Genomic DNA, 18254 nt, shown 5'->3' on the forward strand with positions numbered 1-18254 from the left:
GCAACCAACGTACACAATTTAACATCCCGGAACTGGCGTGTCTGTGGCGGTGCGGTCAACCAGCGCCGGACAAAACAGGACGTTATTGATTTTAAATTTAAATTAAATAGTAAATCTCTTTCTAAACGCCGGTTAATGTCTTTATAAGGTGGTCGTTAAACCCGCCGTCGCCTCGGTAAATATCTTCTGTCGGCATGAACCTCGGGTGAGTGTTTTTTTTTCAAATCAACAATAGCAGGCTAAGCTAGCACATTCACCGACTGTGTCGCAGTGAAAGACACCGGGATTATTTTATATCCGTCAGACAAACCGTGATCGACCAACAAATGCTCTTTGTAAAACATGAAACGTGACAGTTCAGTCATAGACGGAGCGTATAATAAAACAGCTTGTTGTGGCTATAAAGTCATTCGTTTCCTCTACACGACAGAGTTGTGCTTGCTGTGAACAGTCGACTAGAAACGAAGGAAAAGCAGCAATGAAATGTCAACACTGATGTAACTGGAGCTCCTGCAAACAGACAAACAGGCTGAAAGGTTTCGTTTCAAAGGTGTTGAAGTAAAAAGTAAAACAAAAAAAAATGAACACCAACCAACGCCAGTTCATATGAACCATGGACAAGAGAAACACTGGAAAACGGTACATTATGGGATCTGTAAAGCAACCAATGATTGAAATGTGGTTGTTGACCAAAGGCAAGCAAGTACATTTCTCTGCCTCCAGTTGACTGAGATCCACACAAATGCCCAGCGGCTGCAGCTTGAGGAGCCCTCAAGAAGCCTGGAGTTCAGTGTTTGTTTTATCCACAGTTTTGAAATCAGCATTATAACTGAACTATTGCTCTTGGCAGTTTCTGGTATCTCAAATAATTTAATAAAGCCTCTCATGCTTCTCCAGCTTTGTCTAATGTCCAGGGTATTATGAAGACCTAACACCAGAACACATGTTCTACGAAGTTAAACCCCATAATGAGTGCTTCAGCAGTAGCAGTAACGTGAATATGAAATATCATATAGGCTTATATATACTGAAGTACTGCTGACCATAACCGCCACAGATGGATGTGTTTACTTGTTGATTCAGGTATATGGACAGGTGTAAACCATGAATGTAGTAAAATGTGAAGGGGGTCACTGAAGCTGTATGTGGCCCCATGTTCTACAGCAGAGCAGCTCTGGTGTGACTGTGTTTTGCTTTTGGGAGAATTCTCGAAAAATGGAAAAAGTCTGCTCACTTAACTGTGAGACAGGTGTGTCGAAAGAAAGAAACAGTCTGAATAATAATGATAAAATTCCTGCACACAGTTGTACTTACTACTGGAATATTTATTCATTTACAATATTTGTCAAATATTCCAGCTGTTGGAAAAAAAAAGCTGTGACCCTTGACTGACAGGAACATCTCTTCCCTCTGACTGCAGCACTAACTCTTTTGTGTTCAGTTTAGTTCATCAGTGTCCCACAAGAGAAAATTTCTTTTGTATCAAGGCAGCATTAAAATATAAACACAATAAGACAATAAAAACATTAAAACGATCCAAACACAAGAAACCACAATAAGTCCAGTTTGCTTTTATGTCTTTGTATTTCTGTTGTTTGCTTTAATATTCCTTCTTTTTATGAACAGAGATGGCCTCCTGTTTGAACTTGAAAATGGGAAACCCAGGTTGATTTTACTCAGTCATGGTGAGACATTTCAGCTTGGATTTCTTTTTCAGGGAACATTACTCACCTAGCTGCTGGTTTTTTAGGTCTTACAGTTTCCTTCCATCTATAATCGTCATTAAAACCTTTTTACAACTGTGAAAAAAAAGTAATTTCAGAAATTGTTGGAATGCACAAGTATTAGTAGTGATTAGTATTTAATGAATATGAATCTTTGTGTGTTGAGGTACAGAGTTAAAGGCAATAATTATTTTCTTCCTCTGCAGGCATTGAAAAGAATCCAGCAAAGGTAGAACTCATCCTCACAGCTTACATTTTAACATTTGCTTTTGAAATGTCTCTTTGTTACATTGCTGTTAATGTAAAATGTTATCTGTTATAGTTTTGTTTGATCTGATTTGATTTACACCCAGCAGCTGTCCATCAGGCCCAGAGCGGCTAACGTCCTGAGCTCCAGGCAGCCCTCCTGTGTGGAGGAGGTGCAGGCAGAGGAGCGTCCGGCCCGGCAGCAGGCAGGGAGACACAAAGAGGCCAGGACCAAGGCAGGAGGAGCAGCTGCCCCCATCAACTCCAACACCGCCGCCACTGGAGGGAGGAGCACCACCTTGACATCATCCAACACACATGAACATCACAACGGGGGCAGCGCCAAAGCTGTGGCCAAGGTAACCCTCATGCTGCATCCCATTTCTTTGCTTTACTCTTGACCCACCATCCTTTGATTGCACATTCAGCTGCTCTGACTGTGTGTGTGTGTGTGTGTGTCTGCTTAAGGTGAAACGAGACAGACACAAACAAAGCTCCACTGTAGGATCCCTAAGAGCCAATGGGAAAACAGGACAGCCTCAGAACGGTGGGACACAAGCTGGAGGAAAGGCGAGACTAAAGGACACGCTGGCCAGTGGGGATGCAGGACTGAAGGACAGCATGGTGGTTCTGACCAGTGAGCAGCTGCAGCGGATCCTCAACACCGTGCAGACCTCCGGCAGCAGCCCACATCCTGTAGAGGACCACAGGACGCAGGGCAGCAGCAGTGACGGTAGTGTTAACAGTGACAGGGGCAGACATTACAAACTAAAACAATAGTGGCAGGAAAATCTCAAAGAATCCACAAAAAATATCAAAATATATTGATTTGGCACATTTCTGATAATTCATTAATTAATCTATGACTTGTTCCGAAATCAAACAGGCTCAAAATCTGGCACCTCAATGAATGAAGGAGGAGTAGGAGGAGAGATGAAGGAGGAAGACAGAGGAGGCGGAGGAGGAGGAGTAAAAGAAGAAGGTGGACGAGGAGTAACTGATACAACTGGAACAGTTCAGGATAAAGACAACAGGTGAGGAACAGATACTGATAACAGCAAATGCACAGGACTCTAGAAATACTTCTCTCTTTTCCACAGGGTCCTTTAGTGGGATCTGCAATAGAAGCTTCTGTCTTTAGATTACAGTAAATACACTTAGGAACACCTGTTCACCTGCTTATTCATGCAATTATCCAATCAGCCAATCACGTGGCAGCAGTGTATAAACTCTATAAAGATACAGGTCAGGAGCTTCAGTTAATGTTGTTCTGATCTGAGATCCTCAGAATGAACAGCAGGTTGAACTTTAAGGTTGAAGAGCTCCAACAGCAGTAGACCACGTCAGCTTCACTCCTGTTAGCCACAAACAGGAACCTGAGGCTGCAGTGGACACAGGTCGCTGAGGCCTGGGGGAGGGTAGCCTGGTGTGATGAATCTGGATTTCTGCTGAGGCATAAAGAATGTACTCATCTTCTAATGGCTGCATCCAGCAGGATAATGCTCCACGTTACAAATTGGTTTCATGAACATGACAGTGAGTTCAGTGAACTTCAGTCCTCAGTCACCTGATCTGAATCCAGCAGAACACATGGAGCAGACTCTCTAATATTTCCATCATGTTGTGGAGTCCACAAACACAAAGAACTGAGGCTGATTGTTGTTAGGGTTTAAAGCTCACAGATGATTCATATTTCTGTGACTCTAGAATCAAACCTGACTTAGATTCTTATTTATTTATGTCTTTGCTGTATTTTAAACAGTGGATCTCCCTTTTACTGCTGCACCTGTCCACACTCCAGAGGAATCTTATGAGGATAAAATAAACCTTGGTTTCTCTTAAGTCAACAAAAAAAACACAAGAAGTATTCTGACAGTTTACTGATTTAATGTTGCTTGTTAGGAGATGTTAGTTTTACAATTTGCCCATTTGGTTCTAATGTTATAACACATCAGTGACATATTAGTGCAGGTCAGGTCCATTGTCCATAGTGTGCAGGTCTTTTTCTAAAATGATGTTTAAAACCAGAAATGTTACTGTTGTTCAGGTTGTCTGGATGTTTGTTCAGCTGGCTGGAGCAGCGACAGTCAGACAGCAGATCGGCCACTGACGCCAAGAAGGCTCAGTGGAGGAGAGAACTTGGTACACACACACACACACACACACACACACACAAGCATTTTAAACTTGAGAAATCCATATTTATACTGGTTATAGTCACAAATCCACAGATAGTTTTCACCAGCTCTTTAGCTCCTAGTTTTGGTTTAATGCAGCTGCTTTCAGAAAACAAGCTGTGATGATCCCACTGTCCACTACCTGCTCAGCATCAAGCAACAGACAAAGTCAGAGACCAGCTGGTGAAGAAAGGGGAACATCCAGCAGCTAAAGAGCCTGATATGTTTTCCCAGAGATGAAAAACAGAGCTGAGAGTGGATCTTGGACTTTCATCAGCTGCTGGATGTGGGAGCTGGTGAACAAAACAAGAATGTGATTAATGATTAATTCAGTTTTTACCTTTATAAACTGGTCTCTAACCCATCACAACAACAGTGAGCTTATTCTGAATGTTGTGACAGTTTATATCCTAAATTATGAATCAAAAACATAAAATACCTTCATGATAAAATAATGTTTTGGTGCAACACTTTAATAAAGTAGTTCTGAGAAATTAAATGTGTGTGTGTGTGTCTGTGTGTGTGTCAGACGAGCAGTTGGCCCTGAAGCAGCAGCAGCAGCAGCAGCAGCAGCAGCAGCAGCAGCAGCAGCAGCAGCAGCAGCAGCAGCAGCAGCAGCAGCAGCAGCAGCAGCAGCAGCGTTCGGCCCCTGGCAGACTCCAGGTAGTTTCACAGTTTGTTGGTTGTTTCCATCACTGTGGGAACAAAATGAGAAACCAGAGCAGCTCTGACAGCAGACTCCTCCTCGTGCTAACATGTAGCACTGACAGCTTTGTCTCCATCGAGCTGTTCAGGCAGAAGTTGCACAAAATGTGAGAAAAAAAGAAACAAAAATTGGATTTCAAATTTTGTGTCCCATGAGTTTGGTTGAGTAATGTAACTTGTAAGAACTGGTTACAGTTGATTAATATTTAATTAATTAATGTTGTGCACATTTTTTGTTTATTTAACAGACAGTGCTGGTGAAATGTGCAAAAAAAAAAACAAAGACAGGCATTTTGTCATGGTCTGTTTTCCACTGAGGGACATTTCCTGAGGTTGAGTATTTTAGTTGTGGAAAGTAATTAAGTACATTTACTCAAGTGCTTTACTTAAGTACAGTTTTGAGGTATTTGTACTTCACTTGAGTATTTCCATTTTATACTAAATTGTACTTCTACTCTACAACATTTCAGAGGAAAATGTACTTTCTAGTTAACTCACTGTCCTCAAGAGTTAAAATTAGCTCCGTCCAGACTGACCACAACTTTAAAATGATGCTTACATGTTAATGCAGTAATAACAATGATGATCCACAGAGAGGCCATTCTGCAGAACGAGTACTGGCACTTTTCATACTTGTCACTGATGTCACCTTTTTAACTTTCACTTCACTACACTTTTGAATGCAGGACTTTTACTTGTACTGGAGTTTATTTATGTTTTGCAACATTTATTTAAGTGAAGGGTCCAAACACTTCTTTCACCACTGCTAACAATTACTAACAAATAATAATGACGTCAACCACAAATTGTGTTTGCTAATTTAAAGCTACAGTGTAAAATCAGATTTTCATTAAAAAAAAAAAAGTTTAAAGCCCAAACAGTGACTCATACAATGATGAACAGGATGAAGTCAAACCTCTAACCACAGTCTACTTGAGAGGATCAGACTGACACAGATCAACACTTAAACAGCTTGGAGACATATTTATTTAAAGTATTTCAAAATCTGTGTGTGTGTGTTTCAGGCAGAGGAGGACACAGAGAGTGTGTTATCAGTCCAGAGCTCCGTCAGCCACAGAGAGCAGCCTGCAGCCATCAGATCCAGCCTCAGACTCGGGGTAAATCTGACCCGTTAATAAAAGTCTTTGTCTCACGAGCTGCATGTCTGAGAAATCCAGCTTTTCCTCCTCCAGTCTGACTCTTCACCTCAGGAGTGTGAAGCTGCTTAAATGACACAGATAACGACACCAGGACACAGTGATGGCAGCGCTGCAATGATCTTCACACAGAAACTTTTCATTTCTCCACACTGATGTTTCTGTGACACTTTCCTCGATTCATGAAGGATTTTGTGTGAAGCACTCGAGCAAATTCTTGGGTTCAGGAAAAGAGTTTTGTGGTGTTGAATGAACATGTCCGACTTTCTCTGCAATTTCTTTAAAATGTCCTGAGTTTATCGTGTGAACTGTGTCGTCTCTGTAGGAGGTCACACCAGAGGAGCAAGTGTTGAGTGTTGAGAGGAGAGAGGAGCAGAGGAGACGCTGGCTGGAGGAGCTGGACCGACAGAGAGAGGAGACGACGGAACGCAGGAGACGGGAGAAGCTGCTGCAGAGCCAGGTGCAGTAGAGACAGGGTAGAAACCAGAGCCAGGAGCGGTAGAGACAGGGTAGAAACCAGAGCCAGGTGCAGTAGAGACAGGGTAGAAACCAGAGCCAGGTGCAGTAGAGACAGGGTAGAAACCAGAGCCAGGTGCAGTAGAGACAGGGTAGAAACCAGAGCCAGGAGCGGTAGGGACAGGGTAGAAACCAGAGCCAGGTGCAGTAGAGACAGGGTAGAAACCAGAGCCAGGAACGGTAGAGACAGGGGAGTTGTCAGGTTTAAACATCCCAAAACATTATTAAAATACAAAGAGAGAAGACACAGAGTTAGAGCTCTTTTTACTCACGAGGTAAAAGCGGAGAGAGGTTCTCCAGGTACCTCTCTCCGCTATTTTAACTGCAGTAGGAGTTGTTAGCAATACCTGGTAAGGTCCTTCCCATTTGGGAGAGTACCAATGTTTCTTCTTGATGCTTTGTATTAGAACCCAGTCTCCTGGTTCCACTAATTGGGTGTTTAGTTGGGAACAACTCTATCCATTTGGAGAATGCATCTATTATTACTAGACAAAACTTTTTCCTTCACTTTGATTAAGTTCAATAAAGTCCATATGGATTATTTGGAACGGATATTGGGGTGTTGGAAACTTACCCCTCTTTGGTCTCATATTTCCCTGTGAGTTATGTTTAGCGCATATCAAACTACCATCCCTCCTGTTGAGACATGTGTAGAACCATGGCTCAATATCGCTGCCCATTTGTATAGATTCTTTGGTAGGATGGGTTTATTTTCTGGTCATTTATAGATCTCATCAGTCAGTTTAGCACCATTTTTTATCCATTGATCTTTTTCGTTTTGTGGACTTTGATGTTGCATATCTTTTAGCACATCAACTGTTATTGAGTCATTTTGTTCTAAACTCATCACTTTGGTGCCTTCTGCTGCTTCTTTAGCTGTTTTATCAGCAAATGCATTTCCTAATGAGACTAGGTCTTTATTTCCAGTATGTGCCGCACATTTGCATACTGCTAGTTCTTTAGGAAGTTTTACTGCTTGTAATAATGCAGTTAACAACTGAACTAACAACATGTGTCACAGGTTTTCCTATTGAGGTCACCATTCCTCTGTTTTGCCAGTATTGAGCAAATGTATGCACTGTAGCATAAACATATTGACTATCAGTATAGATCATTACTATTTTGTTTTTCATTAGCTTACATGCTTCAGTTAGTGCCACTAGTTCTGCTGCTTGTGCTGAGTAATTTGAAGGTAGTTGTCCTGCCTTTAATACTTTATCTTGCGTTACTACAGCGTAGCCTGTTAAGGTTTTCCCTTGTTCATTCTTTTTTGATGATCCATCAACATAAAGAACTTCCCCTTTTCCTAAAGGTTGGTCTTTTAGATCACTTCTGCTTTTAGTCATGGTTTCAGCTAATTCCTGACAGTCATGCTTTGTGCCATCATTTGGTAGTGGCATCAATGTGGTTGGATTTAAGGTTGTACATCTCTCAATTGTTAGGTGAGGTTGCGATAGCAATGTTGACATACACGATAGATGTCTAGCTGGTGACAAAAATGTCTGTAGGAGGAGTGCAGAAACCGCATGTGGAACTCTAAGTGTTAGTGGATGGAACAATACTATCCCTGCACTAACTTCAACTGCCATAGACGCTGAAATTACTGCTCGAACACAGTGGGGCAACGCACATGCCACACTGTCCAATTTGGATGAGAAGTAAGCAATTGGTTTCATCTTTTCTCCATGTTGTTGCACCAGTACAGAAGTCATAAAATAGCCTTTGCAATCTACCATTTGTATAAAAGGTTTCTTATAGTCTGGTAATGCTAAGGCCGTACTTGAAACCAATACTTGTTTGATTTTTCAAAATGCTTCCTCTGCTTCCTCAGTCCACTTCAGTGGAGTCGTCATGTTGATGCTTTCTTCGTACATAAGTTTATTCAATGGAGCTGTAATTTCAGCGTAATTTGGAACCCAATTCCTACAATAATTTGTCAATCCTAAGAATGACATCATTTGTTTCTTTGTCAATGGTTTTGGTGCTTGTAGAATTGCTGATTTTCTGTCTTCCACAATAGTTCTTCCTCCTGCACTCAAATTATGACCTAGGTATTTCACTTGTGTTTTACATACTTGCAGCTTATTTTTACTGTCCTTATGACCTTCTTTAGCTAAATGCTTTAGCAACGCTATGGTATCTAATTTACAAGTTTCCTCATCGGGGGAGGCCAGCAGTACGTCATCTACGTAAAGTAGTACTTGGCTGCCCCCTGGAGGTTGGAATTTGGACATGCTAGCACTCATCACTTGGGAATATATTGTGGGACTTTCACAATAACCTTGTGGCAATCTAGTGTATGCATAACGTTGTCCTCCGAATGTAAAAGCAAACCAAAATTGACTTTCCTTATCTACAGGAACGGAGAAGAACGCATTACTGATGTCCACCACAGTGAAAAACTTGGCATCTGGTCTTAATGAGTTTAGCAAGGTGTACGGGTCAGGAACGCATGGAGCTCTTTGAATAACTGCATTATTTACTGCTTGTAAATCTTGAACCATGCGCCATCCTGTAGATGGAGCTTGCTTCTTAACTGGGAAGATGGGAGTGTTACATGGAGAGTCTTCACATTTACAATCACAAATTGGCGTATATCCTCTTTGTAGGGTGTTACGCCCTCTATAGCCTTTTTTACATCGTCAATCGTCCAGGTTCTGTATACCAGAATAGTTCTATTTCCTTCATCAGCATTAGGATTTGCTACCTCAATCATTGGGTAAGTGTCTGCCTTATTTACATGTAGCAAGGGTGGAGCTGATGGCAACTTAGGACTAAATATTTTGCCCAGGGTCTTGGACCATGGGGCAGATTCTTCTGTTGTGGCTCTGGTCTTTCTTTGCGGTGTGACCTCCTCGTAATTTGGAGGTAAGGTTGGATACAATCCTGTTCTCAACATATCATGTCCACCTGGTGTCGGCGCTGCTACTGCTGCTGCGCTTTCTTCCTCAAACTCTTCCTCAAACTCTTCCTCAGCTCCTTCCTGCCTTCCTTTCTATTTCTGCACTTTCTCTTCCCTTAGCCTTCCTATCACCTTCTTCCCTTTTCTGTGCTGTTTCCAGCCAGTATTTAACATCCTCATACCCATCTTTGCACATTTTCTTCAGATCATTTTTATTAGCTTTTGCAATTGCTTCTTGTAATTCAATCAATTTCTGAGAACTCAATTTACCATTATAGTTATATTTTTTTAATCCATTTTTCAAGGTACTTTACCTTTTGCGGATCTTTCATTTCGATATATTTCCAATCTTTGCATTGCAATGCTTCTCTAGATTGATATTTACTGTTTCCTTTCCCCATTTTATATGTGTTTTAGTCCAGTGTGATAACACCTAGGGTGTTCTAAACACTGGGAAATTAAGCAGGACAGTGATTCAAATTTCCTTCTGTGGTAATCCTCACTTCAACTCTTTAGAGTGGAGAATTCTTGCCTTTGCATCCACAAAAGTCCACAGTTTGACTCCTGCCTTTTGGTATGAGACAAAGCACCTAGTGGTATTTTATCTCCAGTCACACTCACAATCACTCATTCAGTTTTAATCGTTTTTTCGCTGCGTTTCTTTTTCTCACGGAATTTAAGTGCATCAGAGGGCTCCGCTGCGCCACAGGACTCCGCCGTCCTAATCACCTGCCAGGATATTCAGGGTTTCTCTAAACGCGCAATGACCCTCAGTCATTCCATTTTTCTCATTTTTTTTCTTTTCTTTTTAAAGAAAGCTGTAACTCACCGATATGTCTTTTCCCTCTCGGACTACCATCAACCATTGGATCCCAGCCGGCGGGTCGGATCTCCCAGTCCCGGAAAGGGTCTTTAAGAAGACTCACTCTGGAGTCCACCGTGGCCACGGTTTTTATCCTGGGGTCCACCTCGCCCGCTGGAATCCTCAGGTCTATTGGTCTCCGGCTCGAAGGACCAAGTTAATGTCAGGTTTAAACATCCCAAAACATTATTAAAATACAAAGAGAGAAGACACAGAGTTAGAGCTGTACTCAGTTACACTCTCCAACCCGCTCTGAGTACATCTTGCCGTCTCCTCTTTTTATTTCCTTAGGGTGGTCCCTAGTTACATGGGAAATGCAGCCTCTAAAGGATGGGGATACACAGACTGCACTCCTTATCTAAAAACGTTGTAAGAATTTTTGATTCCAGCAGGTGTGTTCAAGGTCTGGGACCTTGCTATTCTATCAGTTGCATAGTTTCTCAGTACATCCCTCTGCTCTAACTCAAAGAGTTTCATGTTTATCTCTTCAGTGTGGTTTCGCTCTGTGCCCCGTCCTTGAATCTGCATGTGAGTCCTCCTGATGTCTCTGAAAAACAGCTTGCACAACATCCTACATAGTAGCACACACACAGGCATATGTATGACTCTTAAACAGTATAAGCAAATGTAAGATAACTTCTATGTACAATAATTCCAACAGGAGTAGTATTTTGTATTACTGTTTTTTATTGTGTTTTACTATGTTTTATTGTGTTTTACTGTGTTTTATTGTGGATTAATGTGTTTTACAGTGTTTTACTGTGTTTTATTGTGTTTTACTATGTTTTATTGTGGATTAATGTTTTACAGTGTTTTACAGTGTTTTACTGTGGCGGTGTCTCTGCAGACAGAGGACCAAGAGCTCTGGGCCACACACTTCGACTCCCTGCAGAGGAGGCCTCCTGTCCACACTGTAGCTCCTTCAGCTCCACCTCCAGCTCCGTCCCGGGGATCTGAGCGCGGGGACTGGGAGCCCTCGTCCAGCCTGTCCCTGGTCTGGGAGGCCATGAGCAGCTGTGGAGCAGAGAGCGCAGGACGAGCCAGCGTGGATACGACCAGCGGATACCTGAGCAGAGCCAGGTAGGAGGAGAGTGACGTGGAGTGGGTGAGGGGAGGTGTAACAGTTGACAGTTTATAGATGTTTATGTGTCTGTAAAATCTAACATAGCTGTCAGTGACATTTAAAATCATCATTTACGCAGCGGCAGCTCTTTTATCTTTACTCACAAACATCAGGAGGTAACCACAGGCGGCGCGGAGCCCTCCAGGTGACTCCTCCTGGTCAAAGAGTCAGACGTCTGGAGTCAGCCAGGCTGCCGTGAATAAATGTTTCTGCTCTTTGCTCCTCTGTGTTTTGTCCAGTTATCTGAGGACCATGACTGCCCTGCTGGACCCCACCCAGATAGAGGAGAGGGAGAGGAGGAGGCTCAAGCAGCTGGAGCAGCAGGTAGTGTGAGGAGGAGGAGGAGGAGGAGCGGGGTGAGAAACGCAGCGAGGGAGGAGGAGAACACTCATCACTCAGCTTTTCTAAATATTCTACTGTCTCACGTGTCATCCCCCAGAGAGCGATCGAAGCCCAGATGGAGGAGCGTCGGCAGCAGAGGGAGCGAGAGAAGGCGAGAAGGAGAGAGGAGGAGGAAGAGGAAGAGAGGAGGGTGGCGCTGGAGAGGGAGATGCTGCAGAGACAGTACGAGCTGGACGCACTGAGGGAGAGGCAGAAGGTCAGAGACATACACACTCCACACCACCAGCAAACTGTTTTCTGATGAGGGCAAAAAAACATGTGTGTGTGTGTGTGTGTGTGTGTGTGTGTGTGTGTGTGTGTGTGTGTGTGTGTGTGTGTGTGTGTGTGTGTGTGTGTGTGTGTGTGTGTGTGTGTGTGTGTGTGTGTGTGTGTGTGTCCCCTCCATGAGCAGCCGAGCCATCAGGCAGAGGAGCCAAAGAAAGGTGATGATGATGAAAAACTGCAGGAGACACTGGAGCCCAGCGGTGAGTCGAACCAACTCTAATAAGTGCAAACACTGCCACACCTGACCCGTTTACACTGAGTCCAACAAACTCTGGTGTGTGTGTCCATTTGATTCAGTTTGTTTGGTGTCAGCAGCAGTAGAGGAAGTAAGGAAAATGTGTGTGTGTGTGTGTGTTTTCAGCAGTTACAAGACAGAGTGAGTGTTTGGAGGAGGACGTGAGCAGTTCAGTCTCCCCATACAGAGACACAGCTGTACAGACAGGTAACTGAACTATTAGCACCACACACCTGTGTTATATCTGGGAGTCAGTCTGACTGCTTCTACATCAGTGTGAAAGGAAAACATGAGGTTGACAGATTCAGTCTGTACTTGGTGCTGAAGTCGTCTCTCCTCCTCTGTGCCTGAGCAGAAGCAGCTCCCTCTCTCCCGCTCAGAGCTGATGACGTCTCTGTACAGCTACAGCCACCTCCCTCTCTGTCTGCTGCTCCTCCAAACAGCAGGAGCCAAGCAGTGAGAACAGGCAAGGAGAACATCTGTCTGCCAGGAGGAGGAGGAGGAGGAGGAGGAGGAGGAGGAGGAGGAGACAACGGAGATCCATATGAAGCATTTGCCCGGACAGACAGGAGCAGGAGAGACAAGAAGAGGCCGGAGTGGAACACACAGAGGTAGAAACACACACGTCTCACCAGAGCTGAAACGATTATCATTGATCAACAGAGAATAATCTTCAACTTGATGATTGATTTGATTGATTTGATTGATTCATTTTTCAAGGGAAAAGAAAGAGAAAGTGGCTCTGAGCTTCTCTGGTGACAGCATTTCCTGCTTATCTTTGTCATTGACAGTAAACTGAAAACCTTCTGGGTTTTGAACTTTTGGCCGAGACATTTGAAGACGTCACCTTGGTTTCTGAAAAGTTGTGATTGGCGAGTTATCAGTTAATTGATTAATTGAAAAAACAACTAGCAGATTAATCAGTAATGACATGTAGATGATCACTGTGACGACAACTGTAGCTACACCTGAACACAACACATGACATTCTACTGAATATTGTTTCATAAGTGTTGAAATTATGGACATAACAAGTTTATTCCACTTATACAGGAGTAGTTATTGATAGTTTTACTGTACATACAAACATGATCTAAGGTGAAGTATCACAGCTACTGTCTCTCAGCACAGGTCTTGTTGTTCTGTGTATTTATGGACAGTTAGCGAGCGAACCTCCACCTACCGGAGTGTGGAGCAGCAGATTTCAGATTTTCTCCTGGTGGCTTCCTAAGATCACTTTCTAGTACTAGAACGATGTAAACATGTAATATACAGTACATGCAGTGGTGGAAAGGAACATTTACTACAAGTATGGTCCTCAAGTATAAATTTGAAGTATTGTCTTGTATTTGTATATTTCAAATGTATGTACTGTGCTAATACTACACTAATCTACTGATCTTTACAAAAATGGGTTTAAACTTTGCTCCTTATTTCTCCTTCTCAAGTTTAACCCTAACCCACAACCTCTGTGCCCCCCCCAGACCCAGCCGTCGGTTCGTTCCAGCCTCAGAGCGTTACCCAGCCGCTCTGCAGAGGAACAGGCAGGAGAGTCGCCTGAGGCGGCAGGCCGAGCTCCTCGCCCTGCAGGAGAGGACCTGTCAGTCCAGGACCGACCCCCCTCCCCCTCCTCCGTCTGAGCACAAGGCTCCTCGTCCCGGCTCCACCCACACACAGACCAGAACCTGTCCTGACAGTAAGGTAGGAGGATTCCTGACTGCTGTCATTTCTGTCCCTGCAGCTGTGGGTGGATGTGTTAATGACTGTTGCTGTTTCAGGTGGAGACCAGAGGACAGAGCGTCTCTGCAGCCGTCAGCAGTGAAAGGTGAGCAGCTCTGAGCTCAGCAATGAAGCACTACCACAAGTTCTTACAGTACCTCTCAGTTAAAACTCAGAGGTAAATATGAATTGGATTGTGTTCATCTTATATCACAAACAAGCAAGATTCAAATGTTAAAGCCATAAAGTAAAAAGCAATAAAAAACATTTATATTTATATAACCTGCACAAACCTGGAGGAACGAGGTGTAGAAAGTCATGAAGAAGTGACTCAGCGGCTGTTCCTCTGGATGCTGAGGTGTGTTTAGGTGTAGTGAGCTGACTCCTCCCTCCTGGTGTTGTGGTCTCCTGCAGGGGGCGCTCTCCTCCCGTCCCTGCTGTCAGACACAGAGTGCAGAGTCAGCCGGCCTCCGCCCCTCCTCCTCCTCCTCCGCTCCTGGAGTTCGTTCCCTACGTCCGAACTGATGAAGTCTTCAACCTGGACCCACTGGAGCCTGCTGACACCCCCCCGCCCCACACACACACAGGTTAAATATCTCCAGGTCATCGTAACTGTAACAATTAGTGGATTAACCAACAAAAAATTAATCCGAAATTATTTTGATAATGTGTAAATAAAAAAAGTAATTTTTAATACAAATGCTCAGATTGGTTTATTTTAATAAATATTTGCTTCTTTTTTGTCATGTATGATAGATCATGAGTATCTCTGGGTTTCAGACTCCTGGAGGTGGAGAAAACAAGGGATTTTAAAACGTCACCTTGGGCTTTAATTCTAAGTTATAATGGAAGTTATTCACTCTTTTGTAGACAAACAGATTAATTCATCATTAAAGTGATCGTTAGCTGTTGCCACAGACTGATTCTGTACAGCGACACCTTCTAACCTGAGACTGAAACTGCAGCTGACTTCACTTTCTCCTCGTCAGACGCTCCTCCTCAGAGCTCAGCGTCTCCTCCTCCTCCTCCCTCACATCGAGACCCCCTCCTCCACCCTGAGCTGCTCCGGAAAACACACACACACCGACAGCAGGAGATCCTGAGAGGCCTGGCTCAACTACGGCAGGTAACACACACACACACACACACACGATGATTAACCCATTCATACGTCTGGACTGAACTGGGCTGTAGAACCTCATCAGGAGCATAACAGCAGTGATGGTGGAAAGAAGGAAAAGTAAATCACCTACGATCAGATTTCCTTTAGACTCAACAATCCCATGAACTTTCTTCAGAAACTGAGCTGGACAGTCTTTGTTTTTTTTGCAGCTCACCCTCCGTCCTGTCAGTGATGGTTGATTTGGTAAATGACGGTTAAACTGTTAATTACTTATTAACCCACTCTGTTCGTTAATGTTAATTAAAGAAGTCACTTTCATTTGTCTGTGTTCACAGGGTTTGTTACAGAAGCAGAGGGAGTTGGAGGCGGACCTGAACCCTCTACTGAAGCGCCAGGACAACGAGTTCCGGTCGCCCTCGGCAACGCATCGCATGTGACCTGTGACAGCTACACCTCACAGCTGGACGCTTGATGTGTGCTGACAGCGGCGGAGTGACAGTGAATCAGCCGTCGTGGAGAAGCTTGAGCAGAAAACCTTGAGTGTTTTCTGGAGCTCGTCCACGCTCACCGTGCCACAGCGAGGAGGAGTTTACTCCATCAGAGCTCACATTTCACCTGGAAATCAACAGACTGCAGCAGATTTGGGAGTTTTTCAAAGTAAAGCTGATTTTATCAGTGAATTTAAGTTTCATGACACCTGAAATCAAGTTTAGGTGAGAAACATTTTCTGATTAGTTTTGTTTCAATGCACTTTCCATAACAATGACACTGTACCAGGCAGGTATTGAGTGTTAGCTTTTTTTTTTTCTGGGTTGGGGTTTTTGGGAGAGGGGGTGTCACACTCCCTCACTTCCTGCAGAGAAGCAGAGTCAAATTATTTCAATCATGAATGACTGAGTTTTTGTTTCTCCAGCTTCCTGCTGGCCGAGGAGCTTCATCTCTCAGTTTATGCTTCTGTGTTGTCAAGTTTTTTTCTGGTTTTAATGTATTAGTGATTTTTTATTTATTGAAAATGTAATAAATTATGTTACGTGTAATGATCCTTTTGTCCATTTTAAATCGCTCATTCTGGGGTCGTATTGCGGTGGCAGGAGGCTGAGCCCAGCGGACGCCCCCCTCCCCTGCGACGTTTTCCAGCTCCCCCCCGGGGATCTTCACATGTTACCAGGCCAGATGAGATTTATGATCCTTTCCAGCATGTTCTGGGCCCCCCCCCCGGGTCTCCTACCAGTTGAACGAGTGTGGAGGACCTCAGCTGGGAGGCGTCACAGACCAGCTCTAAGTGTAACAGGAGCCTTTACATTTCTTACAGCTCAATTTTGTTTTATTTTATTTTGACAACTCTCTGACCCCTGAATTTCCTGCATCTGACATTTGATACATTTAAAAGCTCAACACTAGGGCTGCAAAGAAAGTTAATTGGCATTTTATAATATATAGACACACTACTATAATGTTTATATGACAGTAAATTGAGACTATCAGAGCATTGGACTGTTGGTCAAACAGTGAAGGCATCACTGGGGCTCGAAACACTTGTGAGGGGCCTTTATTTTAACGTTTCATAGACTAAACAATAAATTAACAGGAAGATTAATTAATAATGAAAATAATTGTAGCAGCTTCACTCAACACATTTTTAAAACTCCAAAGTTTGTCCATCTTAAATAAATTTTGGTTGATGTGATGCTACAGACTGATCTGAACTATTTTTTTAACTCCAGTATAGATTTATTAATGAAATATTTAATTGAAGATTTAACTAGATTTAATCCCTCAGGCTGTGAGTCAGGTAAACCTGACTGAGTTTTCATGGTTAAACGGGGTCGTGGTGACTGAAGGTGGAACTGACTGCGAGTGTTTACAGTCACCTACAGTGTCGGTGCTGCTGTGAATCATATTTGGTAGATTTGGAAACTAGTTAAAGGATAATTCTGGTTCATTACAACTTGTGTCAACTGTGAATAGTTTTGTCCATCAGTGAATTCACTGACGTCTGATGAGTTAAAGTCTGAAAAAAAAAAAAGATTTTTTTAAAAATTCAACAGAAAATGAGTCGGCAGCTATTCTGATGATTTTTTTGCTTAAAAAAAGTTATTTTTTAAGCAAAAAAGCCAGTAAATCACCAGTTCTGACAGAAATATTTGCTGGGATTTTAGTCCTGCGTGATTATATTCTTTTGGTTTTGGGCTGTTGATCAGACAGAGAGTAACTTAAACATATCAGTTAGATTTTTGGGGCATTTTTCATTATTGCCTGACATTGTATTGACTGAACTATTAACTTATAGAAAATGATCAGAAATCTAATCAATCATAAAAAAACATTCATAGTAAGTGTCACAGTGAGTGTGACTGACCTGGTTTTCTTAGCAGTGGGTACTTTTGGAGGCACTGGAGAAAATCTTCGCTTCTACCTTCAGTTTTCACACACATACGTAGAACTGTTGAAGCGCTGAAACCTCCTCATGGTACCTTTGAGGTCTCCTGGTGAGTTTTGTGTCCTGCTGAACCACGTCATAAGAAAACCTGGTCCGGTCTTGCACAAAACCTGCAACCTTGGAGGAGATCTGTCTTCAAGTAAGGTGATGAGTCCAAGCACAAAGCTGCAGCTGCACAGGGAAACAACAAGGTTAACGTCCTGGAGAGTCCAGGTCTCTGTGCAACCAACAATTCAGGGCTGTTCGCTCGGCGTCTTGTGGAGGGAGAGAACTGCTAATGAGCATGATGTTATATTTTGTATTTATAATTGATTTAATATTGAAATGGTCTTTTTATGATAATCAGTATCAAAACCTGATTGAGTTGATCTGCTACATAACATCTACTTTAAGAACCTGCTGTAAAATAATAAAATATGAAACCATCCAAAGGGACTGAGTGGACATGGATGGAGACTGAAACTGAGGTCTCAAAGTCTCAGAATCAACTTCTGATCTTGCACCAAATCTATCTGTTGTGAGGATGATTAAAAAACATCTTTCAGGAGTATTTTAGATTTTAGTTAATTATGAAACAACTAAACGTCCAACTCAACTCCAACAAATAAATTGAGACCTGTCCCATGTCATGGAGACCTCAACCTGAGACCAAGAAACAC

At 42.9% G+C, this 18254-nt stretch overlaps 1 protein-coding gene across 8 annotated transcripts; it reads left to right on the forward strand.

Annotated features, from left to right (window-relative positions):
* ccdc66 (coiled-coil domain containing 66) lies at nt 1–18182 on the forward strand. Of its 8 annotated transcripts, none has more exons than XR_011693349.1 (22): nt 4–205; nt 1627–1685; nt 1931–1953; nt 2078–2329; nt 2439–2703; nt 2857–3004; nt 4018–4112; nt 4677–4810; nt 5878–5970; nt 6335–6469; nt 11137–11369; nt 11652–11736; nt 11852–12010; nt 12206–12278; nt 12440–12520; nt 12669–12924; nt 13798–14014; nt 14092–14138; nt 14447–14619; nt 15022–15158; nt 15491–15868; nt 16247–18182. XR_011693349.1 is itself a non-coding variant. In XM_071495466.1 (22 exons), exons 1-22 carry the CDS (start codon nt 195–197, stop codon nt 15590–15592), a joined length of 2718 nt encoding a protein of 905 aa, XP_071351567.1. In that variant the 5' UTR covers nt 5–194; the 3' UTR covers nt 15593–16195. The 8 variants fall into 8 exon arrangements, 6 of the variants coding, with proteins under 6 accessions (XP_071351570.1, XP_071351566.1, XP_071351564.1 ...); XM_071495466.1 differs by lacking the exon at nt 16247–18182 and having other exon boundaries at nt 5–205; nt 4677–4694; nt 4755–4810; nt 15491–16195; XM_071495467.1 differs by lacking the exon at nt 16247–18182 and having other exon boundaries at nt 6–205; nt 4677–4694; nt 4761–4810; nt 15491–16195.
* The last annotated feature ends 72 nt before the right edge of the window (nt 18183–18254 follow it).

Source organism: Trachinotus anak, unplaced genomic scaffold (assembly GCF_046630095.1).
Source record: "Trachinotus anak isolate AG129_WGS33_773 ecotype Australia unplaced genomic scaffold, CSIRO_AGI_Tana_v1 ptg000013l, whole genome shotgun sequence".
Taxonomy (NCBI): domain Eukaryota; kingdom Metazoa; phylum Chordata; class Actinopteri; order Carangiformes; family Carangidae; genus Trachinotus; species Trachinotus anak.